Genomic DNA, 22,186 nt, shown 5'->3' with positions numbered 1-22,186 from the left:
ACATTAAAATGACCTAAATTAGCCATTTTTCAGGTTGATATAGGTAATTTTACACATTAAATGTGGGATTTTTTATTTGAAACACTCTCTCTCTCTCTCTCTGGGTCGGTTGGTCGGTCGCCGGCATCCTCCTCTCCCTTGCAGTTCTCCTTTCCCCTCCCTGCCTGCTAGCCATCGCCACTATCTCTCTCTCTCTCTGGTTGGTCGCCGGACCTTCCCCTTCTTACCATTGCCTCCCTCCCCACTCCTCAGCAACCGTAAGCATCCTTGACCCACCTCCCATCTCCCTCTGTAGAACCCTTCTCTCTCTGCATACATACATCACCCTCGCCATAACATAAGTAACTATCGCGACGTCGTCGATTTCATGGTTTGAGTTAGGCACATGCCAATGAACAATAAATATCTATTATATTAAAGTAAAAAAGAGCAATCAAGTTAATTTCATATTTTCATTTTTATTTTCATTTTTATCTTTTATCCCAACTATCACAGCCAGTACCATCTTATCCTATTATTTATCCTCTCTTTTTTCAACTCAATACCCAGTGATCTTACCAAAAGAGCGATTAAGTTTGTTTGAAGTGGTCTTCCTTATAAGTCGTCCTCCTTTTTTACAACTCAATATCACAGCAGCAGCACCAACAATCCTAAACTGCATCCATGCAAAAGTATCAGTGAAAACACCTTTATTTTCTTTCAACTGTTACAGTAAATGAAATTATTGACATTAACAGTTGAATAGACGAGTACAATGGATACAACGAATGAAGATCCAAAACTACAAAAATCTGATGCTGGTGACTAAACAAATGACAAGAAATCACAGATGTTAGTATCTAGCACAAAATTCTTCAGATCTGTCAGCACGAGATTTACACTTTCAGGACGAGTTATAAGGAAATCGCAGAGAGGTCTTCAAAGACTGTTCTAATCTCCGGCCTTTCAGACGCGGAACGAATGCACCTAAGGGCCACTCCTAATACATCTTCAAGAACTTTAGGAGGGTATTGAGAAGGATCAACTTCCAAAAGGAGCCTGTCAAAGCACTCAAAAGCACGGTTTTCTCTGGCCAACAACCTCACCCAGTCTGTCAAGTCGACCACGCCGGGATTCCCAGAGATGATCTCTCCAGCACCTTTCCCAGTCAGGAGCTCAAGCAAAATGACACCAAAAGCATATACATCACTCTTCAGTGATGGGCATGGCTTACTTGTGTTTGCAAATTCTGGTGGACGATATCCAAGAGCTCCAGCATTCAAGACCTGCTCTGCCATGCCAGCAGGAGTCATTAACCTGTGTAGACTGTAATCAGTGAGAAGAGTATTCAGAAGAGGAGCTTGTATTAGGATGTTTGTGGATTTAAGATTGCCATGGGGAATCGCCCTCTCATTGTGTAGGAAGTTTAAGCAGCTAGCAATGTCTACAGCAACACTAAGCCGTTGGTGCAAAGATAAAGGACAGAGCTTTCTTTCTTCAGACTCTGAACAGAAGCAAAAATAAAACCATCAGTTCAAATATTATGGTTCAGTTAACTATATCCTTCCAACATTATCTTAATGTTGATCAATTCCATCCAGCAAACATAAGAACAGCCAAAATATGATGGAAAACTTCCTCCCGTACTTGACTAGCCAGAGAAAGGTCATGAAACATATAAAACTAATTAGGCGAAATAAAACTTCATTATCTTGATGAGTAAATAATTAAATAAATACATCAATGGAAGGAAAACATGAAAAGCAAGCAAAAGTTTCACCGTGATTTATTTCTGATGAAACTTGAGAGGTTTGGCGGGCAATTGGTTTAGTACAATTTTAATGGATGGAAAACAGAAATAATGATCTGCTAAACTAACCAAAGTGAAAAGAAAAAAGAATCAGGTGGTGCGTCCTAACAGGATCTGTACATTTCCATCTGGAAAGCTTTACAAAAGGTATTAAGGTGGTGAAGGGATGAGAAAAGGGTGAAAAGTAGAGTGAAAGTGAGCGAAGAAAGGGATCAAGGAAGTCCATTTTGTGATGCAGAGTTGCATCCTTCCATTTCATGTTGAAATGTCAAAAATGTTGATAATTGTTGCGGTTGAACTCTGCCCAAAGCAACCAAACAAGACAGCAAGAGTCATGGTGGTTGCAAAGTGTTATGAGTGCAAGCGGCCACAAGATTCTGAAGTGGGCCTCCAACAGATCGTCAATAATTGTTACCTATATTTTAGACATATAGAACATCTGTAGTACCAAATCTAGATTGCCTCATAATCAATCATGACAAAAACATTTGAAGCAACCAAAATAAGAATACATTCTGCAGGTAACTTTCTTAAGCATCAAGTAGACACAAAATGAACAGCAGCAACAGGCTTAATGTTCTAAATATGAACTATACAACATAAATAAAAATGGCAGGGCTGGTCATGAACTAAATCTATTATAATAAGTGCAAACGGAGACTCAATAGGTATAAGAGTTTCTACACCATAAACCATAAATCTTACAAAGAATGCCACCTCCCATTGAAATTGTTCATTGATGCATATATAAGCCTCCCAAAAAAGAGAATCCTAACAGAAGTGATAGCACATAGCAACCAAAACCAACTAGTGTGAAGCATGAGGAGATTACAGAAGGAACAGTAATATAAGTAAAACATGAACTCCTAAAGCTAATTTAACTTATTAAACACACGACAAGTGCTCAAACTTTCTCATTGTGCTAATGCTATCATGTCTGAAATATAGAATGGTATGTGGGCAATCTGCATCATAAATACTCAGAAATGCTTGGGCTAGATGTCAGTTATCGACAGCATGCCTCATCTCTGTATACTGTTGTCCCTTAAGGCTTAAGCATAAATTAAATAAATTAAGTAGATTAACTGCAACACAAAAGTTCTGTCAATAAAAAGTTTATTTATTAAAAAGAGTTGGCATAATTTGTTATAAAAATTTAGAATTGGTAAGAGCAGAAAATTGAATAACTTTGGAGAATTAGAAAAGAGGTAAAAGACACAAAAGGAAGATTTCAGAAAGCGCATCACCTACTTCTACTGAAAAGGATCAATTTAATTCAAAGACCAAATAAATAAGATAAATTTTGTAATTATGTTGGAAGGCTCTTCTCCATGTTCTCCATGAAAGGATAGTAACTACTAATGACCTTCTGTAACAAAATCAAGTTCTCATGATGAAAATATATTTGCTGAAGTCTAGCTTTTTCAAAAAAACAAGGAAACAAGAAAACGTATATGCACGAACATATAAATACAAAGGTTAGTCATTGATGTTATGCAATAGCCAGTATATAAACTCAACGAAGGCATAACCTACCACAAAGGTGGGCTGTCAAAGATGCTGCATCTACATATTTTGATATGATGATCCTCTCATGCTCTCTCGGACCCCAATAGTAACCACATAAAGATACTAGATTCTGGTGCCTAATGGTGCCAAGTTTCTTGACTTCTCTAGCAAATTCCTTTTTGCTCTTTGCAAGGCCTTCCTTTAGCCACTTCACAGTCAGCACATGTTCATTATCAAGTGTAGCTTTATAGGAGGTTCCATGACAGCTCCTACCAATAATTTCTGCAGGGGCATGAGAAAGTTGTTCGGCAGTAAACACAAATGAATTGTCAAAAAGATGCAAATCACCAGCCAGCTTATCTGGGGAACACACTGTTAGACTTGATTGATGTGGGTGTAAATATGGATCAATAGTGGGTGAAGATGTCACAAGAGACATTGATGACTTCCACTCATTCTCTGTCAGCATGCTACTAGATGTCTCCTGATCATACTGTCCTACATTTGCAAATGAATCTTGAATTGCAGGTTCCATCTCCCTGGTGGACAAGGGAACATCTCTATTCTCACGTGATATTGATACAGACCCTGATGAAAGTGATTGATCTTGGTTGATGGAGGTAGGAGGTAGTTCTGCACATTTCTGATCCCCAAAATGGAGAGATTGCACTGCCTTGCTGTCATCAATATCATTTCTTCTACTTTTCCGGTTGGACAACTTCTGATGAATAAGTAATAGAACAAGAATACCAGTAATGCAAGCAACAGCGCATGCTATCAGAGCATACCTAATTGCGCGCTTCATCTGACGACCATGTTTTCCCTTATCAGAGAAGTTTGGAGCACTTGAAGGAGACAGATGAGGAAATATCAATAGCTCATTTCCTGGGTGAAATGATGAATCTGGAAACTTCAATAAGTTGGACGGAACGATGCCTGACAGACTATTATATGAAACATTGAACTCAACAATTCCATCAGGAAAATCATCAGGTATGTTGCCTTCAAAATGGTTATTTGACAAGTCAACATATAGCAACTGTTGGAGTAAACCTATCTCCTTTGGAATATGCCCAGAAAAATTGTTCTTTCCAACATTCAGAAATCTCAGTCCACTCATACTAGCAATTTCCTGAGGCAACGAGCCACTTAAGGAATTATTTGAAAGATCAAGAAAGGTAAGACTTGAGACCTGTCCAGGGAGTATCATTTGATTTGAGGAAGTGGAGTTTGAGATTTGAGAGGTAGGGAAGGGAACAGCTCCTGTAAAACTATTTCCTGAAAGATTTAAATTTGTCAATCTTACTGATGTAAATAGACTCGAAGGTAAAGGCCCGTATAACTGGTTGAGACTAAGGTCGATGATGTTTAGTTCAGGATATGTTCCTATCACAAGAGGAAGTTCTCCAACTAACAAGTTGTTTGAAACCTTGAAAGAGGTCAGCCTCAGAAACTGTGATGTTATATTTGGCAAAGTTCCTTTCAATCGGTTTGAACTTAGATCAATAACTTCCACATAATTTCCCCAAATCCTGACAGTAGATAAGTTCCCCGAAAGCATGTTATTACTTAGATCAATAACTGAACAACTGCCTACTGAGATAGGCAAAGAACCTGAAAGTTTATTGAATGAAAGGTTTAGATTCTTCAAAGTTGCAGACGTTATCCGTTTAACTGGGCCTGCATAAAAGCAAGAAGTTAAGACTTAAAAGAAAAATACAGTGAACAAATTCATAAACTTGAAAATTTAGATCCACCCAAAGAGAAGAATTTCAGATATCTATATCGATAAACTACCTAATGGCTAATATATACCATTTGAGAAATAAAAATCTAACTTTCTAAGAATATAGTAAGAAAAGAACCTGAACTAAGGTAATAAATGGTTGTCCAGCAATTTCAAGACAAAATTAACTCTCCAAAGTTATCTATTATTAGCAGTGTATCTTAGTTAAGTGCTCGATGAGCATCTTACAAGACTTGCATGAAGAATTCTCAGTATAAATATTTCATATAAATTCAAATTGTTCCTAAAAAAGTACAAAAATCATATAATCCTTAATGAAATGCTATATTGATTCAGCAATCTCTCACAAGTAAGATATATTTTATGAATTAAAGCTACTATACTTCAACCTCAAACTATCCAATCCCAACCAAGTAGGTGAGGTTTAAGGTTCTGAGAAAAAAAAAACAAATTTTAAGAGCTGGCTTTGTTGCTAACCTATATGACTCAGAATAGGAGTTTATAGGATCATGGTTAAAAAAGAAAAGGTTGAAATGATTAGGAATGGTCAAAAAGGGGAATGAATAATTTATACACCAAAACAAATGATTTTACTTGTAATTTGACAAGCAAAACATAAAAAGAATCTCTTTTCAAAACCTCCCAAAAAGCCTTAAGACTTCAATAAACGAATTGGTATCCTAAATAGCATATCTGCACATGCAGGTACAAATGGAGAGTGAATCTCAACTTTCAATTTGAAAGAGCTTTCTAGGTAATGATCTTAGATTTTATTTAACGTTAAGTCAGTAGGAAAACTTGGAAGTTACTAGAGCTGCTCAACCAACGAGTTATTTCGAATTCTTCAGTCCTGCAAAGCATGTAAGTTTTTCCTTTTTGTCTGTTCAGTATATCATGAAGTAAGAGAAAAAGGGAAAACAATATTTGCACCTATCTATCAATTGTATATCGTGCCCTGCCTTGCACATCCTCCTTATACATGGAAAATGGCAGTAAAAGAAAAGGTCAACAGGAGGATAAACCAGTTGCAGCAGAGCCATTTAGTTTGACCCTGTAATTTAGTTCCGTCGTGGTAGAAGAAATGTGCTGATAATGACGATTTCCAATTTGGAAGAAGGTATTGAGGAAGAGCTAAACATATTAAGACACAAGAACATAACATGCAAGTAGTAAATTGAAGAAAACTACCTGTAAGTTGGTTGAAGCTCAGGTCAAGGTCGGTCAAGACCATTGAAGTTTCACTGAGCAGTGCTTCAGGTATGGAGCCAGAAAATCGATTGTTCCTCAGCTGTAATATCTTGAGGGAAACTATAAAATTGAATGATGGAACATTGCCACTAAGCTGATTAAAGCTGGCGTCAAACACCTCCAAATAATCAAACAAAGGCATCGGATCTTTATTAAATAGCTCTCCAGACAGCATGTTGTAGCTAATGTTTAGGTATTGTAGTGAGCCATTAATGGTGGAATTGTCAGAAATCGACTTCAGTGATCCAGAAAATTGGTTATGGCTGAGATCGACATGAATAAGGCTCTGCAACTGAGCAAAAATGTCATCTAGTTTGCCCCAAAAACTGTTGATTCGAAGATCCAAATAGTTCAATTTTCTTAAATTTTGGAAACCCGACGGCACTCTACCACCAAAATTGTTTGAAGACAGATTCAAATAGACCAGATCCACTAATTTCATTAACTCAGCGGGTATAGTACCAGAAAACAAATTGTTTGAGAGATCTAGAAACTTCAACGAGCCCATAGACCCCAGCTCAGGGGGCAAAACTCCTGCTAATTGATTGCTTGATAGAGATAGGTTCTGAAGCATGGACATCCTAGCTAAAGCCGACAAGCTGATGTTTCCAACCAAACCAATGTTATCTAACGCGATCTCAGAAATCCGACCACCGGTACATTGGACCCCATACCAATCAAGAGGACAGCCAACATAATCCTGCGTACTAATAGGGTTCCAAGAACCAAAGATTCGACCAGAAGGGTCTTCCTCAATCCCTTTTCTGAACTCCAGTAGTGCATCTAAGTCGGAATTTGCTCTAATAACTCCTACCCAAATTACAAAAAGCAAAAAAACGAACTGCATTCCCTAGCCAACGAAGAAAAACCCAAAAGACAAAAGGTGGCTTCACAAGATCGAAGCTCTAAGGACTGCAGGACTGAAACAAGAAACTAAGATGGAGCATGTGACATGCAACGCAAAAAGGAATCAACAACGAAAGACAAACAATCTGCAAAAAATGACAACGTGAAAAGACAAACACAAATCAGCAAATCCAGACAGCTAAATTTGATCAAAAATGTTTCATAGAAGCAAATGCCGGTCGAGACCACCAAATCCCTTCAAATCTAAACTGACCCAGATGGATTTGCAACTCAGAATCTCCAACTAATGACTCGGAACAGCAGTTAGATAACAAAAGAAACCCAATTCCAAGAACAGGCAAGAATTGAAGCAATGCAGGTAAGAGAGATGGTTAGGTCCCAAAAAGGCACCTTTCTGATGGAGAGACAGAGAGAGAGAGAGAGAGTCAAAGGACAACCTCAGACAGGAACTTCCACTCTACGGGGTAAAAAATGAAAACCCATTTGGGCCTCGGGCAAAATTGTAAGAATCCTCATCTTTATCATCCTCTAGAGAGAGAGAGAGAGAGAGAGAGAGGAGACGAGGAGGAAGAAGGAAAAGGGCCCTAAGCGAAGTGAACTCTTTTCTCTACAAAGATGGAAGGAATGGTGGGAGCAAAGTGGAGCAAAGATGGAGAAGTAGCAGCCAATGGAGAAGTTATTTGTCTCTCTCTCTCTCTCTCTCTCTCTCTCTCTCTCTCTCTCTCTCATGACAAGGAGCAGTGAATAGTATCAGTACGGGTATGTTGTGCGCTGTCCTCCGGTCCCTACAACTAATCGTTTTCTCCTGGACCTGGCCTCCTCTAATCGTCGTCTTAATCGACTTTAATTGCGTTTATCGGCACTCAGTCAGTAGTAATTTGTTATTAATATCTACCCCCAAAGATATCTACCTTTATCTAAAAGCGGATCCAAAGCTGGCACTCGAAAAAAGCTCCTCCCTTCTGCAAATCGACCCTTTTTAGGGGATATTTGCATGCAAACCCTGCACTTCCTACTATTTACAATCCAATCCTATAATTTGTGTAAATTTAGCAAACAACACCCTAAGGTTTCCATCTAGCCACTGATTGATTATTCACTCGAGTTCAGGGTGTTATATGCAAGTTTCCCACAATATTTGGATCATGATTCCTCCAAATCTGACAAAGTTTTCTATCTTTGGATTCTGATAGGGATCAGGTTAGATTGGGTTTGAGTTCTTCCAACTCACTGTTGAGCTACAGAAAACATTTCAGAGAGAGCCATAAATCCTATATTATTAGAGATAAATTGTTATGCAGTAAAAATAATAATAATTATGATGGAAAAGGGATTAAGAAATCATAATCATGTTGAAAGTCAAATCTACACCAAAGACAAGAGACGACTTTGAGCTGGCGTTGGAAATGGACTCATCTGGTTTGACGCCTACCCAACTTCGCCAACTTGAAGGAGTTTTCTATTGTTTTTATTTTACCAAAATAACCCTCGTTAGGAACTTATATTATCGAAATAGTATGTTTAATTATTAATCCCCAAAACGAGTTACCATATCGGTATATTACTTAGCTTAAAAAAAAAAGATGCTAATCTAATCAATATTTAATCTGTGTTGTGAACTCTTTAATTACAACAAGGTAAGAAACTTAGGGGTTGTTTGGTTGTTTTAATAAATATAGTAATCATTACTTAGTTTGGTGTACCAAATCTAAAAATTAATTAGACTCGGACGCAGTCTTTTCATATTTATTTGAATTAAATGGATTCTTAATCCTAACTCATCTTTTCTCTCATCTTTTATTCTCCTATAATTAAACACTTATTTACTACAATACATCATTATAAAATATAATTAATAAATATAGTATTATAAAATATATTTATTATTCTAAATACAATATCTAGAGAAATATATGTATAATAGCTGCTGTTCTGTTCTTCAACTGTCACTACTCATTACATGAGCACTAAGAATAGCATGTGTGATAATTAGCACTAATTGCACAAGGTTAGTGGTGGGCCAGCAAAAGCAACTAAGATAATAATAAAGGCGTAAGCAGATGATTAAGAAGCCATTAAGAGCAGTACATGCAGTACAAGGTTTGGTCCAATACAAATCGATGCCAACTTGAGCCACTTGCCAGAAATATAAAAATGTAGAGAATGTGATGCCAGCTAAGTGGCTCGCAGATCTGCGCTGTGCTCAGAGAGCAGAGACATGCGCATTAAAAACAACATCCCCACTCTTCTTCTTCTCAAGCACCATCCAATTCTTTTCTTTCAATCCAGTTGTTTTGATTTGGAAGGAGCCTGGAGAGTTCAAATTCAGATCGTTATAATGGCTACAAGAGAATGAGCAGAACTAGCTTCAGAGATCATTTCAAAAAGATTATCTATAAAAAAAAAAAAAGATGCTGATATGGGTGTAAATGTTGTATAGAATAATCTGAGTTTGAAGTCTAGTGATGGCGTTTTAATTGGGACATCATTAGACTTCTTTAAAGAGAAAACAATAGAATGAATCAAACAGTGGAACTTAAAACACTGCGGTCCAACAAATGTTAAAAAGGGGGTAAGAACATTTTACCCCCTTGTATTATAGATGAATCTTAAAAGTTATTATCAATTTGAAGCAAAAATAATTTTCTAGTTTAGTCAAAAGAACAGACTGATGTGATACAAAACAAAATTTAGGAATGTATCTAGCCCTGTAAAGTTTGTACCAAGTGAATCTTGCACTGAAAACAATATAAGGAATCAAACTGTGAGGCTTAAAAAACTGTAGACCAATAAATTGTAAACAGATAGAACAGGAGATGGCTACTTGTCACCCAGTCCCACAAACCAGAAAAGATGAACCTGATACAATCCTGTGAGTTCTTTTCTTAACACTATGAAAGAATATATAATTCAGGCAAAGAACAATAGAATACCCCAAGTACAGGATGATAGGCTACATATTCGTCTATTGTTATGAAAGAGAGTTTTGTTGCCTAAACAGCTGACGCACCAAGCATGACAATGACTTACCAGCTATACAATAATTCTTTGCAATTTGCTTCTCGTCATCGGTTTCTCCACGTCCCAGTGTCAGCTTCTAGCATTCAAGCATCTGCAACAAGAGAGCAATCATAGTTCTTAACAAGATCAATCATCAGCTAATCTGTTTTCCTCCAAAGATTCTATTTAAATACTAAACCTTCTTGGATATCTGAATATACGGTTGAACTATGCTCTCAGATGCTTTGCCTGGATCCACCACCTTATCAGTTTTAATTCTAAGAATCCACTTAGGAAGACACCTCGTCTTTTCTCCTGATATTTTGATCCTCCAATTCTTTTGGCATAAACTTGAGATCAATTTTCTTCATGAACATTTCTTAATAGCAATAGCCATATGTAGTTGGTTTTCTTATTTACTATCCCCCCTGTAAAAGCTTAATCATTACAGTCTTATCCTGCATTCGATACCTAAATTATTTTGGAATCTTCTTCATATAGTGCAAGTTCTTCAACTAGAAATTAGCATGTCAGTGGAGGCTCAGAGGGTGGTAGTGATCCAGGATGCATCAAGAGAGATCAGTTTAATCCCAATCAAATGGGCCATAGATGGCCTTCCACTCAAACCTGGAGATGAACTCACACTCCTTGGAGTTCTTCACCAGGTTAATAACCCTAGTACGTTTCCTTTCAAGAGAGGCAAGAGATTAAGTAAGAAATTTTAGCTCTTTTTGTTCAAAAAGGATAACAGAATGGTAGCAACTACATAAAGAACACCATGTACAACAAGAAAGTCTTTCATGCCAATTCGTTTACATCTATTTCTTTGCTCGCAGTGGGATATAAAAGCAGGATGAGTTCAAACTCTATGTTGGGAGTAAACCAGAAGATCATCGATGAAGAAGTCACAAGAAAAGAGAAGGAATACCAGAACAGTGCAGAGATGATGCTGCTCTATGAGCTCTATCAAAGAAAAAAGGTTAAGACATTAAAATATATATCCATCTGATAATGTGATTATGTTGGTGTAGTTTAATATCTCTATTAGTTACATTATGGCATGCATATACCTGTTAAGCACCATAGATGAAGAACGAAACCCAGAACTGATGGTGAGTTCATTCCATTGTTAGGTTGCATTTCATAGACAGGTCATTGCAGCATCTTCACCAAAAGAAGTGGCTCTGGAATTTGCCTTGAATCTGCAGGCAACATGGATAATTCTTGATCGGTAAGGCATGGATGATAACAGAAACATGCTCTGCACCATTTCTGGTCATTAAGTTTATACACATAATTGCAATATAGCAATTCAAGGTATTGATACCATCAATTTCAAATAGCACAGTATAAAACAGGAAAAGAACATGCTAATGAAATGATTAACCAGTGGTCAAGGTCATGAATACATAAGATAGTATCATCTTAATAACATTACTGTCTTGTTGATGCCACAAAAACATAAGGAAGACTTACGCCTAGATTTAACTTGTTCATTTGCATTTCTATAGCAAATAGATCCGATTACTATAAACTCGCAGGCTAACAGACCATCTTGAACCACTTCATCAAAATAGTTTGCTCTTTCATTTACTCTTCTGATAAATCATCCTCTACAGGCAAATGAAGAAGGACGAGAAGTATTTCATGGAGAGGCTATCTTGTGGTATCTCAAGGATGAAGCGTAACAACAATGTCGAACTCCTGAGGGGACCAAAAGCTATTCCACGGAAGACTAGACATACAGATGGAAGCCCTAAAATTGAGATGACATGCAGTGATGTTTTACCAGGATCAGGGGTGATGGCAACAGAATACCTTGATGATGATGATGATGATCTTTTTAGTTTGGATCTGTCGCCCTTGAGTAAGTCAATGTTTATCATTGTTCATTATTGTTCATTATTGCAATAAAAGGAAAATATGTTGATGCACACTTCTATAACTAGAGTCAAGTAGAGTCAAGAGCTGCAGAGAATACAAAATGTTATATCAGATGCCATCAACTGCCAAAATTTGAAAGCACTGAAGCATATAATAGTTGTCATAATTAAATATAAGTTGGTTTTTTTCTTGGTTTTACATTTCTATTGACGTGAACGCATAATGTCATGGTGTTATGCACATGTCTTACATCCATTTCCATTTTAATTACAGTAGCGAGCAAAAACATAAACTAATAGATATGTATATGAAGCATACATCCTATGAAATCCTGCTGATTTGCCATATGATACTATGCACTAGTTCATCTGCCATTCACAGAGTTCTTTTCTTTTGTCATCAAAAGATATCAAGTCACCTGTGATTCAGAAGATTACATGCTACTTGCTTTGCTACTGACTTTTTTTTACCAGACTGATTTTAGATACCTGTCAGAGTTTCAGTGATAATGTACCAAAAGAATAATTGGTTATACTATAATATTTACAGCAAAATGATGTTCTAGTGCACAAGGAATTGAAATGAATTCTAAAGCTGACATCATACAGTGAAGAATATGCAGGAAGCTGAGGTCATAAGGATATTACTAACACTTGGAGTTTTATCCAAGAGAATGGCTTATATTGAATTGGATTACTAGCACTATCTGAAAGTACCTGGCTCTCCCCTCCTTAAAATTTCAATAATAGATCTTAACCTTTCTTTTAACTCGGAGTACAACAATATTAGAGGAAACTGAATGTATCTGGCTCTCCCTCCTTAGTAACATTATCTCAAAGTAGATAACCTCATTGGATTTTTAATAATTTCCTACATTAGGGGAAAATGAGCCATCTCACAGCAGATAAATGAGGAATGGAAATAAAAGTAGCAACATCTGCCTACTATCAAGTTTAGTTTCTAAGAACAAAATGTTATTTTTTTAGGGGCTTTAGTAAAGATAAAATTGTCAACACTTATTAATTGTTTGCAATTGAGTTAGAGATGTGTTGTAGTGCGCTCTGCATTAATACCAATATAAAATGTCAGTAACACTTTCAGGGGCAAAGAGCATTCAAATAAGCAACCTAAATGGTGAAATGGCAACTGATAACAGCAAAGGAATACAGAAAGCTAGTGAAAAGATAGCAAAGGCTTCCAAAACATATGGACGGAAGCTATTTCTCTTACAACATGAAAATGATGAGTTTATTAGCGAAGAAAGAGCAGCAAGCATTAATCATTCATCAATTCCCAACAGCTGTAGACTAGACATGGAAATGAATGCAAGCAAAATAGAGGAAATAAAACTGGAGAATGACATGTTAGAAAATCGTAAATGTAAAAATTGTGGGAATGAAAGACCAAAAATCAAAACAACGAGAACTTTTTCTTACACAGAGCTCCATACTGCTACAAATGGATTTTCAACTAAAAATTTCTTGTCTGAAGGAGGATTTGGATCTGTTTATAAAGGAGAGCTTGAAGATGGACAGTGGGTTGCTGTCAAGCAACATAAACATGCAAGTTTACAGGGAGAGAAGGAATTCAAGGCGGAGGTTCAGGTTCTCAGTAAGGCTAGACATGAGAACGTGGTCATGCTGTTGGGCTCCTGTTCCGAAGGAAGTCACAGACTGCTAGTATATGAATATGTCTGCAATGGTTCACTGGACATACACCTCTCAAGTAAGTACGCATCATTGTTCTTCACTTCTTTAGGGATCAACAATCTATTTACTATGATTAATCAAAATTTCAAATTTAACTGTGTGCGTGTGTATGCTCGCACACATGTGCACCTGTCTGTGTCTGTGCGTAATTTTTTCATTTTCTGTAGCATAAGAATTCTAGTTATGCAGAAATCAGATGACACAATCCAGAAACTTTAGTTTCTTGCCTACTGAAGATAAGAAATTAAAACGACCTCTAATCATAGAATAGACAAGCAATAATGGTTGGGAAATATCTAAACTAGTAGGTATGAATGTATCAAGGAACTTTGAATTGAGATCTTTTTTCAGCGCTTAAACATCAAGCCTATCAAGGCTTTATCATCATGCATCTACATTTAGTATTTCTAGGATCTGATTTAGTAGTTTTTGCAATGTAGGCAGTCAATTTCATGGAGATAATATTTGGTTAGTCTTATCCAGATTCCAATCCAACTAATACTACATACAAACTTTTGCTCAAGAGAAGGACAAAAGACAACTGTTGAAAATATTTACACAGATATTTAACACAGTGTAGAGTACAAAAGTAATGCAAAGCTACAAAAGATTAAGCTAAAGTTACCATGTTATAGATTTTTGTGCTTGTTTTAGATTTCATTTATCCTTGATGTAGGAATGCTTGAGATCAAGCAACCTGACAGAACTGATATCTAACTATGCAGGAAGCAGCTCAGATTGTTTGAGTTGGACAGAAAGGATGAAAATCGCACTTGGAACTGCTAGAGGTTTGAACTATCTACATCGGAACAATATAATTCACAGAGACATGGGGCCAAATAACATTCTATTAACTCATGAATATGATCCATTGGTAAAATACCTTATCACAACTATCTTGATAGAGTATATCTATTGACTTCTGATTCTGACTTCCATTTTGCTGTTTAATTTCTCAGTTAGGAGATTTTGGTCTGGCGCGAACAAAAGAAAATGAGTTCGATAAACCATCAGAAAAGAAGGTAGTTGGGACATTTGGATACTTGGCACCAGAGTATGCAGAAAGAGGGAGAGTCTCAACCAAGACTGATGTTTACTCTTTTGGAGTAGTTTTGCTTGAGCTAATTACTGGCCAGACTATTAAAGATAGGAACTTCCAAGAACCAAGTCTTGTAGAATGGGTAAAAAGAAGCATAGTAATCAATAGTTGGTTTTCGTTGTACGTATTTAAAAGTTCTATTTTTACCCTTTACAGGCAATACCACTTTTGATAGAAGGAAAATATCCAGAGCTTATTGATGAAAGGATTCTTGAATCTCATGATGTTCATCAATTATTCTGGATAGTTAGTGTGGCTGAGACATGTCTTCGGAGAAATCCTGATAAAAGGCCATCGATGGAGATGGTAAGGAAGATTATATTTATGCAAAACTTTTCTTTTATTACATACATATTTTAGTAAATTATCAAATAATACAAGTTATATGAAGTAAATGTGGTTATACACAGACAGAATAATATTTATGAAGTACATGGAGTTCTTCCATATATTAGACAACAGTTAAAAGATTCATATCTTATCTCAATTTCTATGTTGTCGACTTCTATGTTTCCGACTATGATACTTCTTTAACTGTTATTCCTCATAAATTGGCACTGTACTATTTAAATATTCAACACACTTAAGTTGCCGTGGTCTTACTCTGTTTCTTTTGAAGTCCAATCTATCAAATAATTGGAACAAGTGACCTGATTTAAAATAATTGGCCTCATAATATAGTGTGACCTGAAACTATGTAATCAAGTTCATAAGTTCCAATTCAAACTAAAATTTCCAAACTTCACTCTTACTCATGGAGTCATACAACTTCATAAGGAACTCAAACCATGTCGCAGAAGTTCTTAAGCATCCATGTTTACTATTCAATAAAAGTTATGGGCAAATAATCTAAGATAAGAAAGGGTTATAATTGGACATCATGACCTTCTCTTTTGAACTGAGACAAGCATCCAAATTTGCTTCTGATATCTTGGCTTTTTAAATCAAAATTTCTTCCAAATTGAGTTTAAAACGTGAATACTCTTGATTCATGCAGGTGGAATATAAGTTGAGAAAATACATAATGGATAGGGTAACAGTCTGCGGTATTGAAGATTTTTCACTCACATACTCTTCTTTTAGTAGCTTATCTCCGTCAAATGGATCATCAGGCCATGGAGAGTCAGAAACAAAGGAAACAACAAATGCAACTTCCCAGTCCATGAATGGAACTCAGAAAACTGAGACACATCCACTGGCATTCTTGGCACCAACTTCCAGAACACAAAATCTTAGAGGTTTTGAAGGATCAGCTTCAGGTATAAGAAAATATTTTCAAAATAGAAAAGGAAAACTTCGCAGCACCCGGATTTCTTATAATGAGATGCTAGATTAAGTCTACGAATGGAAATCTAAAATCAGTATTGTAAACTTCTAGCTGCTTCCATCTTGAGCTAGTAAATCTTGGCATGTAAATTTATCTATACAACAATTATATTCTCTTTAATGTCAAAAAAGTCAAATGGATGCCCTAGAAGTTGCTAATTTTCTGAAATAAGTGTCACCAGTTCTCTATGCTCTTGTTTCTTATCCACCATCCACCTCAAAGACCACAAGATTAGTTCTTTTTCAATGCTTTTAATAAAGAGGTTATACAAGTAGGAAAGATTTGCAGCATCAACTGTCTTATACCTGGAGACTTTGACATGAGTTGCTAGTAGTTCTGCATATATTCTCTTATGGGACAATTTTGGTAGCTGGAAGATTCTTCCAGAAAGAATAATGAACTAAGAGAGAGTTCAAAGGTCAAAGAAGTTGAATAAAATATGAATGTAACAGACTAGAACATGTTCTCTTCTGTTACTTTTAAGCTTTTATATTTGAGTTAAAATTTGATCAATGAATTGCATTTGTGGGATAGCGAGGCCTAGTATTCATGTTCTAGGTTTCATAATACATATAAATCTTTTGCAACTTGGTGAAAAAAAAAAAATTATTATCTTTTCATGTTAGCATATCCAAATCTGTAAATAGCTTGTCGGATGTTTAACATCACTTTCAAGTGGAAAAATTTATCGATTGATTCTATTAACAGATCCAGATGAAAACTATAGCTACAAATCCCATTTCAGGACTGCTAATTTAAGCCAAGAACAGATAGAATCAGAAGATTTTGAGCAGATGCTAACTTTCGGAAACGATCACAATCCTCATAAATCGAACAGTGTAAGGAATCAAGGTTTTCCAATCTGTTGCATCACAACATCTGCATCGGAGAATAAGAAATAGACGAAGATTTCATCTTACTAATAAGACGGCCTATTTGAAGGTATCGGTGATCCACCATCCTGGAATTCGTCGACTTCTCCATCAATGAATGGAACGGAGATCGTATACAGAGAGGAGGGGATAGTGATATCAGAGGGTGGATATCTAAGCCACCAGAAGTCGGCAATGGCTACAGAACAAAGCGACGAGTATCTATAAACATGGCTAAATTATCATCTATATATATATATATATATACTCTGGGAGTCAACTTCAACCTAACAGAGCTGACGAAGTAGAGAATAATCCTTTCCTTTTAAAATTGAAAATTTATATTTTAAAATATAATTTTATTTATATAATATAGTTAACATTATTTTAGAAAGTTACTAAAATTCGAAAATATATCCAGAGAATTCATATATTAAAAATAAAATATATAATATTTTTGATAAATTTCTCTATTAGTATCCAACCTTTCTATTTTGTTTTCAATGCTTTAGAAACACAACTATCCACAAGAATTAAAAAACATTGATATATAGACGGTCACGTGTTAACCGACCGTGGATTCTTTCATAATTTTGCACACTACCATGCACCACCAACCCATTGACCTTTAAGTCTCGAAGAACAGAACAACCAAAGTCAAACCAACAAAAAAACGATTAAACAAAACACTTCTAATTATAAAAATAAATAGTAGCATGTACGTTAGCTAGAAACAGCTGCGCAAAGTCAAAAACCACTGGCCCCCATGTTTTGTCCATGTAATTATCAGCCATGTGGAGGCCTTCGAGTTATTGGCCTTTGACCAAACATTAGTGATAGGTTGGATCATCTTGGAGAAAGCTAGTTGGATCTTTGTCAGGAGAACAAGAGACAAAGGAGATGTCCCTGTTTGATCTTTGGTTGGATAGATCTCATGGATTCTAATGGATGTTTGTGGACAAATAAGGGCCAATGTTTCTATGAAGGGTTCTCTAGAATGCGGGAAAGTTAGTTGCTTGTTAATAATTTGGTGAAGATATCATGTCACCCTTTTGACTAATTTACATTTATATATACAAAGTTGATGCACTCAAAGTCTTGATTATAGAAGCACTCAATAATACTAAGTTCAAACCCCCTAATTTTATTACTATTTATAAAAAAATATTATTCTCTAACGATTTAGACTTAAGCTCGAATTCTGCCGAGCATATACTGGTAATTAAATTAAAAAGAAAATTATCTATTAAAATATTTTAAGGGTTTTTACTAGTTTAAATATTTAGAGTAATTAGTGAGTTGATACAAATAATCTTAACATAAACAGTCTACAGGGGTTAGTTTTTCTCTTAATACTAGGAGCGATATTCATTAATAAATTCTTTATTACTCACAAATTACAGCAAAACACAATTTGTAAGCATTTTTATCTCACTATCTAAAACAGAGATAATTTTTTCTCTTTTTTTCTTAGGGGAAAGCTCCTAGGCATGATTTTATTATACAAAGGAGTTACAAAATCTAATATAAGAAAAGTATTGAGGAAAATCCTTTGCTTATCTATATCTGAAGCAATCTAAGAAAATCCTAACAATTCAAAGATACAAGCTTGATGTATTAATACTTAACAATCAATATAAGAGATAAGATAGTGATTCTTTGAACAAGCTCCAATATTAGGATTGTCAAAATAAATGAGCATCTCAAGCTCGGCCAGATTGAGTCAAGCATAAGTTTTATTTATTTTGGCTCAATTTGAATTTCGAGTCGAGTCTAAGTTGGAGTCGGCTCGATAAACTTGCCAAAATATAATACCTATTATATATATATATATATAATAGCTCATGACTTAATTTGAATAGTTTTTGACTTGTTTTAAGACTTACTAACTTAGGCTCGATCCGACATGACTTAAGTTCCAGTTCAAAAATAGGCTCGGTTCAAAAATAGGTTCAATTTAGACTTCGGCTTACTTTGGCTCAACTTAAACTTAAGTTAACTTGAGTTAAGCCAAGCCTAAATTATAACTTAGGAGGCTCGAGATTAATTTCAATCTTACGGTTTACACCCCTATTCTACTCTATTTGATGAGTTTACTCCTCTCGTGAGGGATGATTAATTACATTGCCGTGACGCTCTAGTGGGTAAGATCATTGATTAATTACGTTAAATATTTTCCAATCCACATTTTAATTGTGCGAGTCTTAACCATAGTTGGGAGTCAACCAGAAGAAGCTTCGACTTCCAGAAGCTTAACCGTTGGAGCTTCTCCTGTCCCTCTTATTTTGGAGCAAAGTATCAAACGGAACACGAGGGCCGATACATGACGTCACCGCTGGCGTACTCCAATTTTCTCCTCCCTTTCTCGATCATACCACTACCCTTTGGCTCTATCTACGGATGTGCCACCTTACAGATTCTTTTTCTTTCCTTCTAAATAAATAAATAAATAAATCGTCTCAATTAAAAGGTCCCGTCGATGTGGACGGCCAAAAATATTCGGACAGATTTTGGAAAGGATTCCTCGCGGTGATTTACACCCCCAAAAAAAATTGTCCTTTAATTTTTTAATTGATAGAAATAGGCTCCCTATTATCGAATTATAAATTTAAATTCTTTTACTGATTTAAACTAGTTTATTATATCTCTAATTTAATTTAATTGTTTAATTTAAATGTGTATGTTATTAAAAATTAAAACGTACTTTTTATGTAAGTAATGTATATAAATAATATATGTGATGCGTATCATTTTTTTTAATCTCAATGCGCATATCATTGAAATTACAGCGTATATTTTATATAGACAGTGTGTAAAAATTATATAGTTAATATATGATATTTTTTTAAAATCTTAATGTACAAATTATTAAAAATTAGAGCATACATCTTACATAGGCAATTCATATAAATTATATAAATAATACGTGACATCTTTATTAGAAGACAACAATTTTTTTAGAATTTGTTAGAGCTAAATGTCTGGCTTAAAGCATTTATAATTTTCCTAAAAGAAAAGGATAAATCTAACCTTGATCACTGTACCGCTCCGACACAAAACCGCGGCTTCTTTCGATTAGCTGCAGCGCGCGTACACGTGGCACGATCACGACGCGGTTTCTCTCTCTCTTTCTCTTTCTCTCTCTCTCTCCCCCCTTCTCTCTCTCCGGTCTTTCCCTCGCCGCCTTTATTAAGCGACCAAAGGAGAGCGTAAAAAAATACTCCCAGTCTGCTCCTTCCGCTTCCAGTCTATTTGGATCCTTGGAATCGGAATAGAAAAGACGGATAACTTATACTACCCCGGAATAACTTCATGGCGGATAACTGCTTAAGCTTGGATTCGTGGACCTCCATGTTAACCGACGCCTTCGCTCGCGACAACGAAGCTCTCACCAGAGCTCTCCAGATCTCCCTCTCTGAGAACTCCACCTCCACCTCCTCTGCCGTCTCCGCCGACTCCCCCTCCCCCTCCGCCTCCTCTCTCCTCCGCCGGTTCGTCTCCCCCGAACAAGCCGTCCCAAGCCCGGAACGATTAGATCCGACCGGCCGGATCGGGAAGCGGAAAGTCCGTCCGTCCAAGCGCGCGGTGACAACCACCTACATCACCGCCGACCCGGCCAATTTCATGGAGATGGTGCAGCACGCGACCGGGAACAGGGCCGGGGGAGCCGGACCGGTCGAACCCGTGGCCAGGTCGCAGCCGCGCCGTGGCGCGGCGGTGGAGCAGATGCTGCCGACGCTCGACACGTCATCATTCTTACTCGACCAGGCCCGTGAGGATAAAGTCGACCGCCGGTTCGAACCGGTGGCGATCGAGATGCCGGCGTTCGACTTCGATTCGTTGCCGAATTTCCCCACTCTCGAATCCTGGAACTTGATATAGAAAATAGCTCTGTTTTTTCTTATTAATTTCTTTTTTTAGTGTAGTCTTAATTCCTATGTTCTAAAGATGTAAAATGGGGATGAGAGAGATGGTGTGATGCTGCTGTGAATGCTATTTTCTCTTTTCTTTTTAGCTTCTATCAAAGTTTAATCCGTCTTTATTTCTTTTTCCTTAGTATAAATTAACTAGCAAAGGTAATCTAATAGTTTTAAATTACTCATATAATAGTCGAGTGGTTAAATTATAATTTATCTATATTATTTTTCATGATGAATTACACTGAATCATATAGTAGTTAAGAGAGGCTACTCTACTCACCTAATTATAATTTGATTTAGTCCTTCAATTAGTGGTCATTAATGTAAGCCCATCTAATCCACAGTCTTTGAACTAGATATGGTGGTTGGGACGTTGCTGTTATTGATTCCCATGGCTCGTAAAAAAATTCAATGTGGGGTGAGGTACGTTGACTGAAGAAGTCAACCAGGTGTTAGAATAGCAACACGAACTAGTGGGTCTTCGCTTGTTCTAAGACGTAATAGCTTAGTCTACTAGAAGGATATGCCTTGTTAATTGTTATATAATGAAGGAGTGATTGCCGGGATAAGTCTCTGATGTAATGCCTACGTAACAGTGACACATTATTAATGCAGAGGCTTTTTACCTTTTAATTGCGGTCTTTTATTTTAATTAACAAAAGTTTAAAATTTTAAAATTTAATGCGTTCGTTTTCTATATTATATGCATATTTTGAAAAATAAACTATTAACTCATTTACAAATGAGATTCACATCTTAAGCATTTTACTTGTAATTTTCAATTATTAGGTCTTGATATTTTTTATTTTTTTTAATTCACTTTGTTCGCGGACAAGTTTAGTCTTTTTATTAATTTTTTCTCATAATGAGGCTGCCTAACTCTTTGATATAATAAATTATTTTTGATTAGTGTCAAATCAATTCTATGACTAAAGTAAATTCTATGATATATTTTAGTCATTTTGATGCTGTTCAGTTAAATTTAATAAAAAAAATAATGATATTATTTTTGTCATGGCCGGTTTAAAAGGAGAAAACAATAAATTTGTTTAGACTTTTAAGGGTCCCATTGATGATATCCGTAACTATCTTCTTATTTTCTCGATTACACATCAAAGGCTTTGTGGTCTTCGGTTGTCCCTGGGCTCAGTATTAAGGACACAGTAGTATTAAGGCACAGTAGAGATGGGCCCTAAGTGGGCTTAAACGTAGCCT

General features: G+C 36.2%; 3 protein-coding genes and 1 long non-coding RNA gene across 4 annotated transcripts; 2 read left to right on the top strand and 2 right to left on the bottom strand.

Annotated features, from left to right (window-relative positions):
• Positions 1–670: 670 nt before the first annotated feature.
• Positions 671–7,838, bottom strand: LOC140776417 (probable inactive receptor kinase At5g10020). Its single transcript, XM_073120125.1, has 3 exons — positions 6,234–7,838; positions 3,326–4,978; positions 671–1,483 (listed from the first exon to the last, which is right to left on the bottom strand). The coding sequence occupies exons 1-3, from the start codon at positions 7,138–7,140 to the stop codon at positions 894–896; spliced, it is 3,150 nt and encodes a 1,049-aa protein (XP_072976226.1). The 5' UTR covers positions 7,141–7,838; the 3' UTR covers positions 671–893.
• A 1,387-nt stretch (positions 7,839–9,225) lies between these two features.
• On the bottom strand, positions 9,226–17,230 carry LOC140775585 (uncharacterized). Its single transcript, XR_012106786.1, has 4 exons — positions 17,100–17,230; positions 11,231–11,362; positions 10,191–10,272; positions 9,226–9,470 (listed from the first exon to the last, which is right to left on the bottom strand). It is a non-coding gene; the product is annotated as an uncharacterized lncRNA (long non-coding RNA).
• LOC140775578 (uncharacterized) lies at positions 10,196–17,102 on the top strand. The gene is made up of 7 exons (XM_073118958.1): positions 10,196–11,139; positions 11,780–12,027; positions 13,146–13,769; positions 14,479–14,627; positions 14,713–14,934; positions 15,009–15,158; positions 15,850–17,102. Exons 1-7 carry the CDS (start codon positions 11,117–11,119, stop codon positions 16,186–16,188), a joined length of 1,755 nt encoding a protein of 584 aa, XP_072975059.1. The 5' UTR covers positions 10,196–11,116; the 3' UTR covers positions 16,189–17,102.
• Positions 17,231–20,233: 3,003 nt separating the features above from the next.
• Positions 20,234–21,093, top strand: LOC140775581 (calmodulin-binding protein 25-like). The gene has a single exon (XM_073118961.1). The coding sequence runs from the start codon at positions 20,364–20,366 to the stop codon at positions 20,931–20,933; it is 570 nt and encodes a 189-aa protein (XP_072975062.1). The 5' UTR covers positions 20,234–20,363; the 3' UTR covers positions 20,934–21,093.
• The last annotated feature ends 1,093 nt before the right edge of the window (positions 21,094–22,186 follow it).

The sequence above is a fragment of the Typha angustifolia genome, chromosome 14, assembly GCF_048772165.1.
Source record: "Typha angustifolia cultivar Huaian chromosome 14, ASM4877216v1, whole genome shotgun sequence".
In the NCBI taxonomy this organism is placed as follows: domain Eukaryota; kingdom Viridiplantae; phylum Streptophyta; class Magnoliopsida; order Poales; family Typhaceae; genus Typha; species Typha angustifolia.
This window is presented reverse-complemented; position numbering and strand designations above follow the sequence as displayed.